The sequence below is a fragment of the Gymnogyps californianus genome, chromosome 2 (genome assembly GCF_018139145.2).
Source record: "Gymnogyps californianus isolate 813 chromosome 2, ASM1813914v2, whole genome shotgun sequence".
NCBI lineage: Eukaryota > Metazoa > Chordata > Aves > Accipitriformes > Cathartidae > Gymnogyps > Gymnogyps californianus.
In genome coordinates, this window is record NC_059472.1 from 104,709,961 (window position 1) to 104,725,139 (window position 15,179).

At 37.3% G+C, this 15,179-nt stretch overlaps 1 protein-coding gene across 3 annotated transcripts in view; it reads right to left on the reverse strand.

Moving 5' to 3' along the window:
* LOC127012847 (solute carrier family 12 member 7-like) overlaps window positions 1–15,179 on the reverse strand; it is a 68,989-nt gene that overhangs the window by 14,924 nt on the left and 38,886 nt on the right. For all 3 annotated transcript variants that reach the window (XM_050891255.1, XM_050891253.1, XM_050891254.1), the window contains 7 exons: window positions 14,551–14,608; window positions 11,900–12,074; window positions 8,437–8,555; window positions 7,127–7,225; window positions 5,739–5,858; window positions 3,566–3,670; window positions 1,474–1,642 (listed from right to left, as the gene is read on the reverse strand). In XM_050891255.1, coding sequence (XP_050747212.1) covers window positions 1,474–1,642; window positions 3,566–3,670; window positions 5,739–5,858; window positions 7,127–7,225; window positions 8,437–8,555; window positions 11,900–12,074; window positions 14,551–14,608 — 845 coding nt within the window. The remainder of the gene's footprint in view (window positions 1–1,473; window positions 1,643–3,565; window positions 3,671–5,738; window positions 5,859–7,126; window positions 7,226–8,436; window positions 8,556–11,899; window positions 12,075–14,550; window positions 14,609–15,179) is intronic.

Below are 15,179 nucleotides of genomic sequence, written 5' to 3' on the forward strand. Positions count from 1 at the left end.
TTCAAGCTAATTGCTCCCTTGGAGCCTTTTCATGTGATATCGGCTAGGCCATCTGGCTTCATACTTTGTTATTTTAAAAACCACTAGGGACAAGCCTGAATACCAAGAGGAAGAAAAAAGAAAGCTGGCACAAAAGGGGCAGTTAGCTTTGTTAAGTCCATTTCAACATCTCAAATGCTCATCTGTTTTAGAGATACCAAGTCCAAATAAATGACAGGCGTTTTACACGATATTTTTACACAGCTTTGAAGATGACTTGGATCAAAATAGCAGACGTTTCCAGTGATACTCTTTTCAACAACACTGACGATATTAACCAGTTCTGGAAGATACAATGGCAATCAAAGCCTACTTTTGGAGTAGGCTTTATAGGAGTTTTCTAAAGGCAACAGATTTTTCAGTAGTATTCAATAAAATACACGAAACACGGCATTTTCTAAAAATGTTTCCCCTATATATTCCCCTATATTGTTTCCTAACTATAAAGTTAGGAGTAGGAGAGTTTGCGTAGGTAAGCAAATGTAATTATCTATACCGAGTTACCCCAACACTGGATTAAACAAAGAAGTCCACAAGTTGGTTAAGACCAAACAAAAAGGGAAACTTGTTTTGCATTGAAAGTCCAAACTGTAGGAACAATGGATCTGCAGAAGCTCAGGCTATTAACTTCCCTTTTTCCTTCAGGGGACAATTTCAAATTAAGTTCAGGTATTTTCAAGGGCTTCCCACAAAAATGTCTATGTATTTCCAATCGGGCAGCACAGTCAAATACCGACAAGTCGTCAGGAAAAAAGAGAGAAACATTCAAATTCAATTCACTTGTCTTTGCAAGCACAGTTAGATGTCGTCTTAGATTACACGGCAACTGACTATTTTTTCCTACCTCATCTTACCTTCTCTGGAGATATGGGATAAATAGGAAAGGAAAAAAGAGAAAGAAAGTAGAAGATGTCAAGAAGGATGCTGTTTACAGTTAAGCAACAGAGTAGGATTCCGGCAAAGACTGCTCCTACTCCTAGCTCTGCTGTGTATTTCTAGGACAATGTAGAAAATAATACCATGTTTACATCCAGAGAATGAAATTATGCCAAACACATCTGCAGTTGTTAGATAAATGTTAAATTTTTTTGTTAAATAAATCTGTTTTCTTTCTAAGGGAATTTGTTAAAAATCTATCATTTGGCTTTTTCAAGAATGTAATTTGATTGTGAGCCCAGGGCTCTCAACATTACAGAAAATAAAAAGCTAAGAAGTACCAGCATTGTCTCATCCTATTGGGAAATTTTATAAAACATTTTGCTACACGCACCAACCTATTCTTTATGTATAATCATTGATTGTGCTGATAGTAAAAACTGACGTTTTATTCAATACTTTACAACAGTCTGTTCTAATTCAAGATACGAGTTATCCAGATTCAACATTTAAATGCCAATGGAAGTTACAAGTGTTTGTAAGCTGTCTTTTACATACCTCTTCAGCTTTCTGAGTTTCTGTACATTTATCCAAGTAGATTCCCTGAAGCACAGAGCCCACAATAGTCAGTCCTTTACCAGCCTTCAACTGAGAGGTGAAAGAAAGCAATCTAGGATGTTTCACCAGCTGCTCACTATCCAAGTTTAACAAGACCAAAAGTTGAGGTCTGCCAAAAAAACCCCAAAAGTTAAACACGCACATATACATATAGAAAAGCAAGAAAGAATCAGAAAAATAAAATAATCTGCATTTTATTAATTGTTAAAGTGCTTAATTCAGTGGAAAACATTCAACCATCAAGCAAGGAAGCCACAGTTTGCAATAGCACCAGCGCTTCAGGTACAGAATACCTACATGAGCCACCATACCACCATTCAGAAAAGCTACTGTAAAGAATAGTTTTACCAAGAAAATAACTGAATCAGAATTATCACCCTTCCACGGTCACCTAGTGCAACCCGCTGCTTGAAGTGGTTAAACATAGAATGCACACCAGATTGTTTACAGCTCCATCCAGTTGGACTTTGAAAACCTCCAGAGACAGAGATGATATCCCCTCTGGGTAACCTCTTCAATGCTTAATGATCATCACCTCAATTTTTTTTTTTTTCCTTCCTTTCTCCATTTTATCATGTTCTTGGTGGTCCTCTGCTGAACTCCCTCCAGCTTATTGATCTCTTTCCTATATTAGGTGCCTAAAACTGGATGCAATATTCTAGATATATTCTAATGAGTGCTGAGCAAAGAGGAATATTATTTCCCAATACATTTACTTCTCAATATACTAGCTAGGCTCCTGTTGATGCAGTCCAGCATGTCACTGTCAAGGCACACTGCTGGCTTCCTATCTACTGGGAACCACAGGTCCTTTTCACCAGAGCAGGTTCCCAGCCTTGTGCCATTGCACTGGACAAGCCTGTCCCAGGTGCTGGACTTTGCACTTGTCCTTCTGGATTTTCATGATGTTCTTGTCGACCCATTCCTCTACCTGCTTAGGTCCTTCCAAAAGAACCCTTAACCACACTGATAGCACCCCAAGTTCAGTATCAACTGCATACTTGGTGAGGATGCAAACTGTTTCCTTTAGTCAACATCCAATCTGCTTATTCTTCTCAAACCAACATTTTATAATTTTCCTGCCATTACTACAAATTCAAAAGAACAACGAAGAGTTGGAGCGTAGTTCCCACCTCAAAACCAGCACAGTTGAAGACGTTAAAAGAAGTTCCAGTTCTAGCAATTACGTTGACACAATAGAAGGATAACTCATCTGGCACTGAAGCGATGTCAGACATTTAACAGGAATGCTCTTAGTGACTACTACATTACATTGGTGCCTCTGAGACGCCAAGTTCAGACACAGATAAAGGCAGCGGCTCATGTATTCCATAGTAACCGCTTATGTGCGTCAATCCCATGACAAATGGTAAAATAATGCTGTTACACTGAAGGGCAATGGACCATTGCATGTGCATGCACCCAGGGATACTATCACAGAGCAGTGACTATAACTGAAGTACCACATTTAGTGACAATTTCTTTTTTGTGTGTTCCACTGATCAAAGTTCTTCTGATTTGCATTATGTTCATCAGAAGTGACTATGTGCAAACACCCTTTTGTGTTTCAATGCTAAGTAATTTTTGTGTTGGCTTTGAGAAAATGGATAGTTTAACAAGAATATATTGCAAAAATAGTAGGGGACAACTAACCCCATTACATACAAATAGACAGCAAATGTGAGATTCTGTTTTAATGATATCCAAGCAATTTAGAAAGTGGTACTATTAAATGAAGCTATATAAAAAAGATTGCCACAAAAATTGAATTTAAACAAATAATGGATCCTCTGTATATTTATACAATGTATTTCAGAGTGAACATATATAGAAGCACAAAAAAAAAAACCCTTATGGAATTGCAGCATTTCTTCCGTAGAGACAGTGGGACTCAATGATAACTGTTCCTTTGAATCTGAAAATCTATAAGTAATCAAACATTAAAATTCTTCTGCACTTTGGAAAACTATGTCAACACCACATGGATTTAAGTTCAAGTTCATGTGCCCATATTCTCAGCTGTAGGACTTACCTCCAGTTCTTGGTGTGAGGAGGACCATCTTCAACACGAAGCAAAGCATAGCGAGCTGCATTCAGAGACAGTCCTCGGATTCCATCACCCCATTCTTTTTCCGCTCTTCAGGGTGCAGAAGAGATTCAGTTAACAGGGTCCTGTTTATTTATACTAATTAAGCACTTTTTTTCCTCACGTGAGGGGTAATGGGCATAAAAAATGAACACTTTTTTGCATGAACGCATGAAAAAACCTCATCTTGCAGATTTAAAATCAAGAATGAAGACTAACCAAGATGAAGCAGTCTCAGGCCCCTTCAAGAGAACTATTTATTAAGTATTTATTAATATTTATGATGGTCTATTTTAGTCATACTTCAAAAGCTTCTTTGTAATCATGAGAGCTACTTAAGTTGCTTTTAAGCGCTAGAATGAATAAGAAGTGAGGGCTACGTAAAAGGAATTCTTCTAAAGCAGCAGAATGGATAAGTGAAACTTGACACTGTATGGATTAGTGTGTTATACCTTCCCCCCAACACCATCACTACAGCTTTCTCCACTTCCTTTCCTTCCCAGCTTCTCTCCCACATGAGCCTAAAGCTTTATCTGCCCTCCTGACCACTTTCAATCTCCCTACGCTTTCCACTCCTCTCTCTCCCAATACAAAGCTAGGCTCTATGCCAGGTGGCCAACCAAATAAGAAAGAGCTGTTAGGCTAACACAGCCTTTTCCTTTGTGGGGATTCTACTACAGCAGGGGGTCCATCTCCCTTGCCCTCCCCCTCCCTCTTATTTCCATTCATGAATTCTCACTGAACTTTGTCACCTCTAGCCTTCTTTCGAACTTTAGATGAAATAATAAGCCAAACTGAATTCAAAAGCTATTAAAGAACAACGTGGCAATTAAAAGGTACCCTGACAGACAGCACAATCATGTAAAGTTCCTTTTACTTAGTTACGCAAAAATTAAAATAAAAACTGAGGTTTTCTCCAGACAGCAGTTTTTAGACCATTTCAGGGTGAGTTTCTCCCCACCGCCAAATCAGCCCTGTTTCTGCAAAAAAAAAAAATCTCTTTCTACAGGGTAGACGTGCTGGCTCTGTGCCAACACTTGCAGATCCTGTATACGAATTTGGATGTACATATAATTTTATGTATGTGCATACCTACATACACACACACAGAGACAAGCAGAACTGTTATCATCTGTTCTGACGTCCTGGCTAAAATAGGCAAATTAATTTCCTTATAACTAACCCAGTAAATGGAGCTGTTACAATCCAGGAAAGCATCTAATCTGGAAAGGGAGGTATTAAAAGATGGAGAACCCACAAGGTGGAGCAGTTTATACCAGCTGATCCACTTAAGACCTGCACTTAATCCTTCATCAAAACAACCGGCCTCGCTTCAGTTTCCTGCTCCAAGACCTTACTATTTCTCTTGACTAGAATCTGTCAGCATTGGGTATCTTTCCTTAGAACAGGAAAGCACACACATTACTGATCATAATCACCTCTAGTGTTTGGATATGTTGTTTAGCTGGGGGTTCTTTGGTGGGGGTTTTTTTGTTGGGTTTTGTGGTTTGTTTGGGTTTTTTGTTGTTTTTTGTTTGTTTTTAATGAACTCAGCATGCTCTTTAAGTCTCCTACTCACACAGCATTTCTTACAGGTGTGGCTCTGGATCTGTCCCTTGTCACATGCACACAATGCAAAGTATGTTGCAATTTGAAGATTATCGAAGCCTTCAGAAAATAGGCAGTTTTCAGTGGGTGCTCTGGATTGTTCAGTAGGCTTCATTCTAAAAAGTGCTGAAGTCCACACAAAAGAGTAGAGTTTTGGGGCTCTAGCACAAGTTAACAATAAGGTAGCAGTGTTGTAATAGTTGCTGCTTGATGTTAAAAGGTGATGTTCCTGAAGTGCCAAAGCTTTACACCATAATCTCAGCTCAAATGAAAGTTTCCCAGCCTTATTGGTTCTTATTTTGACTAGTTCTGGCTGTCGAGGAGTTTGGAACAGAGCTTCCAGAGACATTAGAACCTGAAAACTTACAGCCCTTAACAGAGACGGGATCTTACCTTGTTTCAAGGCATACTCTTAATTCTATTACTTTAGTTATATCTATTTTATACAAAAGTGCTTTTTGCTGAATGTTAAAGATATTAAATAGAGAATAAATAAGATATATGGTCTTACCCTCTATATTCTATGTATTTGTATATACATCCTGCGATTAGCATGGCAATCAAAGCATAGTACCAAGAGCAAATGAACATCAAGGCAAGACATAAACTCATCCCCAGGAATGAAAGAGTCCTAAAAGAAACCATTGTTTTCCATTTTTTTAAATAGGCATGCAAATGTTCTACAAAGTCAATTTCTTACTTAAGTTAACTTCCAGAAAGGCCTTTCTTCTTCAAAGGCCATTTCCATAGCTACTATATAAATAAAAATACATTGTCCCAATTTTAGTTTATAAAAAAAATTACATTCTGAACCTTTGTGTGACACAAATAATACAATTGAACTAGATATAACAATAGATTTACTACAATTGTCAGTTCTGAAACTCTGTCTGTACCTCCAAGTAAGGTCAGTTTCAAAACACTTTGCTATCACTCACTTAGTGTTGATTTGAATTTAAGCTTAAAAAAATTCTCAAACAATACTAAACAACAGGCACTGCTGGATTTGGAGGTTTAGGTGTCAAACTAGTAAGCGCCTACTGAGCATATTCAAAAAGATTTTTCATGGCTAAGCCCATGACATTTCATTTTCACTCAATTCTTTAGAAGGAAAAATAATAAGTAACTCTTACATCCTAGAATCAGGCCAGGTTATCTCCTAAAGGCTTAGTCTTCAAGGCATTTCAGCACTAAAATGTCTCAATAGAATTACTGTTAATTAAACAAGCATATGTATTTTTAACATTCAGTAAAAAATATCAAAAAGCTTCCCAATCTTAGTTTGAAATGTTTGAACTCTTAAGCCATTTAAAAAAAAACTAAACAAAAACACACCCACACTTTTTGTATAATTGGCCTTTACTTTGTCAAGTATCCACTTGTCTACTTCAGTTATTAAATGCAATGTCCAAAGCATGACATTTTAAAAACAGTGATCATATCGTTGAAGAGCCAATTGATGTATATTAAATGAGATTTTTTTCTGTACATGTTTTGGTTTTGTATATTTTTTTTGCATAACTAAAATGAAAATTGTCATCGGCCTTCCTGAACATTTTTACCAGTTCTCCTTATCTATATATAAAGACAGATTGTATTTTTTTTCTATCTTCATTTTCACATATTCTGAAGATCTGGCTTATGAGCAATATTAAATGTCATCTTGTAGCCCCTTCGCAAACCCTCTACATTATCCACATGTTTTCATGATCACAGCTATTACTAGCCCTATTCCAAACACGTGAAAACAGATGTTGCTGTTAGAGTATTGAAGTGCATGAATCATCTTATAACTCATTTAAGTCAGAAAGTGGATTTTGTTTTATTATTGCAAGAAAATCAACAATTTCAGCCTGCATAATTAGTTTTATCTCTTCTGAATGAAGGAATATTCCCTACCAATGGTAATACTTGAAACGAGGTCTCCAGTTGGGAGTCCGTAAAAGCGTCTGAACTGCACAAGCCAGATTTACAAACATATAGCACATAAGGAAAAACCTGTTAAGAAAAAAAAAACAAACAAACAAAGAGCATTTTCCAATAGGAAATTAACTAGACAGATTTGCATTACAAGGCTGAACGCAATCCAAAAAAGGGGTAGGAACTCGTACACTGTGGTCACAGTGGCTAATAGAACACAAGACAGATTAAATTAATACTTGTAGAATGTTAGGCCTCAAAACATGGTATTAGCATAATATAGAGCCTCAAACAAAGAGGTCAGAGAAAATATAGCAAACAACTGACAATCACGGTGTACTGGTTTTGGCTGGGCTAGAGTTAATTTTCTTCATAGTAGCTCATATGGTTCTATGTTCTGGATTTGTTAGCAAAAGGGTTGATAACAGGGATGTTTTATCTCTTGCTGAGTGGTGCTTACACAGCCATCAAGGCCTTCTCTGTTTTTCTTGCTGCCCTGCCAGCAAGTAGTCTTGGGGAGGGGACACAGCTCGCACAGCTGACCACAACTGACCAAAGGGATATTCAATACTGTATGACATCATGCTCAGCTGTAAGAGCTCAGGGAAAGGAGGAAGAAGAGGGGACATTTGGACTTAATGGTGTTTGTTTTCCCAGGTAACACTTACACATGGTGAAGCCCTGCTTTCCTGGAAATGGCTAAACATCTACCTATCAATAGTGAACGAATTCCTTATTTTGCTTTGCTTGTGTACAGAGCTTCTGCCTTACCTACTAAACTCTCTTTATCTCTGCCCACGAGTTTTCTCTCTTTTACCCTTCTGATTCTCTCCCTCATCGCACTGGGGGGGAGTGAGCGAGCAGATGTGTGCGGCTGAGCTGCCTACCAGGGCCAACCCATAACACATGGGATAAACTTCCAAGACAAAGTCAGTAAAATAAAGTTCAGTTCATACCCTAAGACATTAAATTGTTTTGACTGTGTCTATTAGATGCACTTGAGCTAAAATAGCAGGAATTTTTATTTTAAAACCCAGATTTTTAGAAGTTGAACATATTTTTACTAGCATTCAAGAACTCTGTCATGGAAAAAGTTTTTTGTGCCAAGAAATTAGTTCCAGCCAAAACATTTTGTTGTTTTGTATTATCTCCAGGATCAAATATGAATATAACCTGTTAGAAAACAAAGCCTAGCATGTATTATTTCAAAAAGAAAAACCATTACCTAGTTAATATAAAAATAAAATACTATTTAGCTTAAGAACACAAAACATCACGTTCATACTTACATTGAAAGAATTGGTGCTACACTGTCCAATGAGGCTATCAAAATTCCTATTTCACAAATACCAGCAGTAAGGAGCAGAGCCCAAGTTGGTTCTCCGTTTGCTTTTCCATGACCAAATACCTAGTCCAATTCAAGTAAACAGTAAGATTAGGGAAAGTTGTTTATTACACAGTTATGAAATATGCTGCAGATCACAAACTAACTTTAACTGGAACCAAAAATAGTCATTAGTTAAAGGAAAATGAAGCAATCTATACTACAAAAAGCCACAAACAACATTGCAAAAACACACATTTCCAATATGAAAAATGTTTACTAAAATAAGCAATGACTACATTATGTTAAAGTACTGTTGCTGTTGAAATAATCTTAAGTAACTTAAAATCTACATGCATCAGAGATTTATGCTTAGTCTATAAAAAGCTAATATAGTTGAGGGCAGTATTTTTTGTAACATACAAAATAGGCATCAACTCAGTACTTATAAATATTGATCTTTAAAGAGGACTTAGGTAAGCCTATGATCCTGCACAGAGCCCTACCAAAAATCATTTTGCATGTGGTAGTTTCCTTTGGGGAGAATTCTATCCAGCTATACTGGTAATAAATGGCAAAATGCCTCACCTGAAGTTCCAGCTGTATTTATTCTCCTCCATATTCCTCCATACAACTATAAAGACTAAACCCTCACTCCTGTTTTCCATAATGGCTTCCTTTCCAAACGTCTAGGTTCTTCACCTCACTTGTTCTGCATACTGTCTTCTTCCCTTAGCTTTCTGTCATCCATCAATCTTCCTTTCCCTTATATTAAAATGGCATTTTTTCTGCTCATATTTCAAGTCTTTTGGTTTTTTCTTAAAAATGTCACACTCTTGCCCCTATATTAATCTCCTTGCATTCATTTCCTTGATTGTTCATGTAGCAGCAGTGCAAGCACTTTTCAAGTCTCAAATCCCTCTTCAAACATCCTGCTTCTCTTGGATTGCCTTTCCCCCACTTCCCAAACTATGTAAATTTCTTCCTTCCAATTCTTCACTCCTTTCAAATCTAACCCTGATAAGATGGAATCATACTGTCACCCTCTCACCAAGTACCAAATTTTTACTTCAGACCAAAGTGAAATTTTTCGTTTGTCTCTCTCAATACAACCCAGCATTTACAATTTATTGCATTACAACCCCTTCCCACTCAAGTCAAAGTCCATCATGATTCTGTCCCCCCACCCCAGCATAATTAGTGTATTTACTTCCAGTTACAAATATAGGTCTTGCAAGTCAGGGAACATGCCACTGGTCTCAACTGTGAAATAAAGCAGCAGCAGCATGTTTGACGTTCTTGCACATCCTCATCATCTTTCTCCACCCCTGGTAGAAAAGATGCTCCCAAACCAAGGGAATGGTGATATAACTTTCTCAATGAACAAGTTGCCAATACTGTAGGTGCAGAGCAGCTAAAGCCAGTAGAATCGGAGACAGAGCAGTTGCATTTCCTGCTAGCAGTAGCACTGTTGCAAGTGCTGCTGGCAGAACATTCAGGCAGCAGAGGGGCTGCAGAAGCAGCAGCTGCTGTCTTTTTAACTTGTTTACTTCTTGATTCATTAACCCTTCTGGCTCCTGCTTCCAGCAGCAATACTAGCGTACATTTCGGTGACCATTCTCCCCTCCAGCCCAAGAAAAGAGAAGGACCTAAGAGAAAATATCAAGGATATAGCCCTACTGAGACTAGGCACTAGCAGACAGACCAGGGAAGCAGCAGCGGAATGGAACCAAGTGATTAAAGGCTGAGAAAAAAGTTGGCAACAGCAGTATGATCTGCCTTTAAAAAAAACCCACAACAAAAAAACCCCACAACACAAGAGACAACCCACCTCCCCAAAGCCACTAGCATTACCTCTTCATTTTGCTTTGCTTCTCAGCTTTTCCAACCATCTCCTCTAACCCATTCCCTGTGCACTCCTTCCCTCTCTTCACACAAGTCCTTTCCTCTCTTATTTTCCCATTCCCACATATTCTGCACATCTCCCTCCTCCTCAGATGTTTCCCCCCCAACCCCACTCAAATTCTCCAGCTAACCCACCATTCATAATAGTCCCAGGCTGTGGAATGCTGAGGAATTCCTAGTTGAGGAATTTTCTCCTCAAGTCACACATCAACGTGTTGACTCATTGTAGGCTTCCCCCAAACTCGGGAACCAAACCAAGCTGCTGCTATTCTATACCTAGCCCTCACTGCAGATAGATTACAGATATGTCTGAAGAGAGTTTTAAGTTATTCACCAAGAATAATGGCCCATGTTTAACATAACATACTACACCAACCTCAGATGTGAGACAGTGACCTAGAGCACACATCTGACCAAGACTCCAGAGGTAAGTGTGGGTAAAGTAGGGAATACTCAAACATAAATTTGGTCACATAACTTAGGTATCAAAATAATGATATAAACCTCCCAAAGAGATATATAAAAACAAACCAGTGCTCCAAATCGTCCTCAGGACTCTCTCCATACAGAACAGCCTATTCTCCTAAATTCAGCCCTAGCTACCTTCAGTGTCTGTGCTATCTGCAATTTCTTTCTGTGTGCTAAATTTGACAACTGTCCCCTAACTCTTTTCCCAAAATATTCATAGTTACTCAGACATAATCCTGGTTTTTATACTTGAATCTGTTCTTGGTAGGTTATCAGTGCTGTGCACCTGTTGGCTATTCTTGGCAATTTGAGGTAAGCTTTCAAACTCCAAACTTCACCACAGAAATCACAGCTTTTCTCTCTAGACATTATCATCTTTTGGAATTTTATTTATTTATTTTTAACGCAAGTCTAGTTGTCTAGTTTTCGCAGATGCAGCCCAGCAATTGTATTAAATATCTTCCAGCAAGAGTTCTTATTTTCTTCTGTTTGCCAGCTCCCTTACTCACTTCCTTTGAGAAAAAAACGGGTTCATTTATTTTTAAAACACGCACAGGGATGTCGGAACAATCTTAATGTTCAGAGTCATGGGATAGAATTCTATTGTTACATCTTTGTTGACTTCCTTTAGCTTACAAAAATGAATAAAAATTAGAATTGTATCTCTATGATATGAGAAGTATCATGCAGTTCCACAGTGAGATTCCACAGAGAAATCAACTCTGTTCACAAATGCAAGTTGTAAACACAGCCTGGAGTCAAGAAGTTCAGTTGTTAGTTGCTTCTTAGTTCATTTATTTCCATTTATAGAAGATTTATATTCTCAGTTTTGAACCCCTGTTATGTGTAAGAACAAAAATAGTTAAATTGCATTGCACAGAAATATCCACATTCAAACTTTGTCCTACAATAGCTTGATCTATTATTGTATACAATTAGAACTGAGCTCCAAATCTTTTCCTCACAGTTCTACAGGAATAGCAGAAATAATGCTTCATTTTTCTGTCAAAATATAACCCATATTTGAAGTACTGTAAAGAAAAAAGAAATCTCACTTGAATAAATGGCACAATGCCATCTCTTGCAATGGCCTGCAACAGACGGGGTGCACCAGTGAGACTCTGGAGACCGGCACCACATGTTGAAAAGAATGAACCAATCACAATAACCCATGGAGAAGGCCAGGCCAGCGTACCAACCACTAGATTTCCATTAACTGCTTCTCCAAACCTTAGGGAAGCGGGGGGGAGGGAAAAGAAAAAAACCAGTAAGCATTAAAATGACTTTTACTATAACTTCACCCCCCACATTTCAATCTTTTTGCACAACAGCACTTTTCAACAATAAACACCATGTCACAGTATGCACTATAGGATTTCCCAACCAACCAATTTCTCTTTATTCTGCTGTTTTAAAGAAAACATATTATAATAGATTCATTATAAGTACTGCCTCTAAGCAGACATGCAGCAATTATCAGGTATCTTGGCAAACTTTACAGAATTAACAGCAACAGCAAAAGTATTTAGATATGCATCCTTTAGATCCTTGTGACTGCTAGGAACTAGATTGCAGAAGTCTGTTCTACAAGTAATACAGGTATACCCTGGGACATAAGCAGGAGATTCAGAAAACAAAGTATTAGCCTTTCCTTTTAACAGCATGACACTGACATATGGACAAGTAAACAGAGAAACTACTAGACACAACCATCTCAAGTTATCCACATGCCTTCTGACTGTCATGCTACCTGATGCAATTTTTAAATGACTATGGCAAACAAGCAGGGGGAAGTCAGGAAGAGGTGCTTTCATTAGTCTTGAGTGTCCCATCCAATGCCACTGCTTTTTTTTTTTTTTTTTTCTTTTAAATAATTAAATTTATGTTTATTTACAGACATCTTGGGTAAACTACAAAAAGGTTCTTTCCCCCCTGTCCCCCCATGAAACTGATGTTTTTGTTTTAAAAGCAAGTAAACTTCTTGTAGTTCATCTTAGCTTTGTAGTAAGCAGCCAAAATCAATTTTAAGACTATCTACACTGTGATAGCATGATTTCTTTTTTCCCAAGTGTTTTCAGGTTTTTCAAAATAAACACCAAAGAAAATAAAAGGCTACAGACTAAGAAAAATTAAATGTTTTATCTCTTTTCAGACCTGCTCTTAAGCAGGATCAAGAAACATAGTAATCAGGTTAACATAATAAGCCAGTGTTCAAATTTTTGCATATGCCCAAGCATGGATGCATGGCTACATACTATTTTCACCCTTTAAAAATATAGGAGAAAAAAAAATGCTTCTATGATGACTTTTATACAGCTGCACATTCATTCTTAATTCAAATTCTAATGCCTGTGTTTTAATTAAACACGAGGTAGGAACAACTTGAAAAGATGAAAGGCAAACACTGAAAGATGTACAACCTACTTTTTCCCATGGCAGATATGACAATCCATAATGAAAAAGACCCCAAAAAACAGTCTTTAAACCAGACCAATATCCATACATTTTACTATTATGCTGGATTTCAGCCAAACAAGAACTGGCAGCAGTGTAAATGAAAGAACATAGATTCAATGCTCTTGCTACAATGCATGCTGCTTTAATGACAGATCACCTGCATTCACAGCTTGCAAAATTACCCCCCCTCCCCTCGGTAAATTTCAAATACATTACTTTCAAAAATGTGAGTTTATAGATATTGGCTCTGCATTAATTTATAATTCTGAATTCATTTACTATTTCTTAAGCATCAGTTTGATTTGGTTTGTATATTTACTTTCAAGAAAAAGAAATCAGAGATTTTCACTGATGCAGCAATACCATTTTAAAGTAAAAATTATCCCCTGCTGCTTCTTGTATTAGCTTTGATTAGAATCCAGCTTCTAACTTATGGTTTTCCTTCTAGACTAAAAGACTGTGTTTTGAAATAAGTTGTCTCAGCATTATCTCCATCACCTTCCAAACAATACCCCAATGCCACTGCTTCATCACCAAAAGCAAACTTGGGCCTTAGTAGAAAAGAGAACCAGGCACCAGCAAGGAAACAAATGTGAAACCTGCCAACGGATTCATCTTAGTCAACTCAACTTCTCCTAGGGGAGAAATTTATCAAAATCTAGAGATTCTTTCATGCTTTTCTCCATTACATTTATTCCCTTCATGCTTCATATTGTGCCTCAGATATCCTCAGGCAATTACATGGGTGAAAACTGACACGACTCCTGATCTACAACTGATCTTCTAAAACAAAAAATAGTCATACATCCAGTGGAAATTATAGGCCTGATGGTGCATTGCAGTCTCTCTCATGAACTCTCCTTGTCATGTAACTGTCAAAAATCTCTTTCTGTCTTTGTTCCTCAGGAGCATATTACTTCTCCCAAAGTGGTATCACTCCCCTTACCCCCACCCATCAGCTCCGCAAATACTAACTATGATTTTCTTTCTCAAGAACATTTTATTAGGGACAGTTCCACTTCATTTATCTTGGATTCTGCTTCTGCTTCTTGAAGTGATACAGCCTGATAACCTGACCAGTTTTTGCAGCCAACTCAGTTTAACAGATAGACTTTCCCTCCAGTTTTAACCTAAGCGAAAGAAAAATATATCACATAGATACTTCCCAGAAGAGCCATTAATAAGTCCTATTAACATAACCCATGATCATACATACACCCTGTAAAATTAGAAGTTGAATATGACTTACTTATCTCTTAATATCACACCTTCTATACAGGCACCAAACAACACTATACAGGAGAGATCTATTACTGAGACTGAAGGAAGATTACACTATAAATAATCATAGAGAGAGAGAGAGAGAAAACACCATTTTTCACCTAGGGATGAAATGAAAGTGTCCATGATAACGAAGGGGGATGGGGGGGGGTGTTGTTGTTTTGTTTGTTCTGGTTGGTTTGTGGTCTTTTTTTTTAATTCTTCCCTGCTAAAACTTTTTAGTTTATGGTCTCTATGACTGCATTTGATGCACAGTTGATTTGTGAAGTATTGGAAGTAGCCAGTTCATACATCATGCAACAGAACAGATATTTTCTCATATAAATAAGCATTTGTGTCTTCTAGGTACTGAAGGACTAAATTTCTATTGCTGGTAGTTTAAGATTTTCACTAGTTATACTGAGTATAACAAAGCAATCTGCCAGCTGAAGCATGATGCTAAAAACCTCTACATCACTTAACTAAAAACATCAATTATATCTTGGAATTTGAAGCACTAGTAGAATATAGAATATATATATAAACATTTATATATACAAATAAAATTTGATATATTTCAATAATATTTATAAATATTATTTATGTTTTAGACAAAGA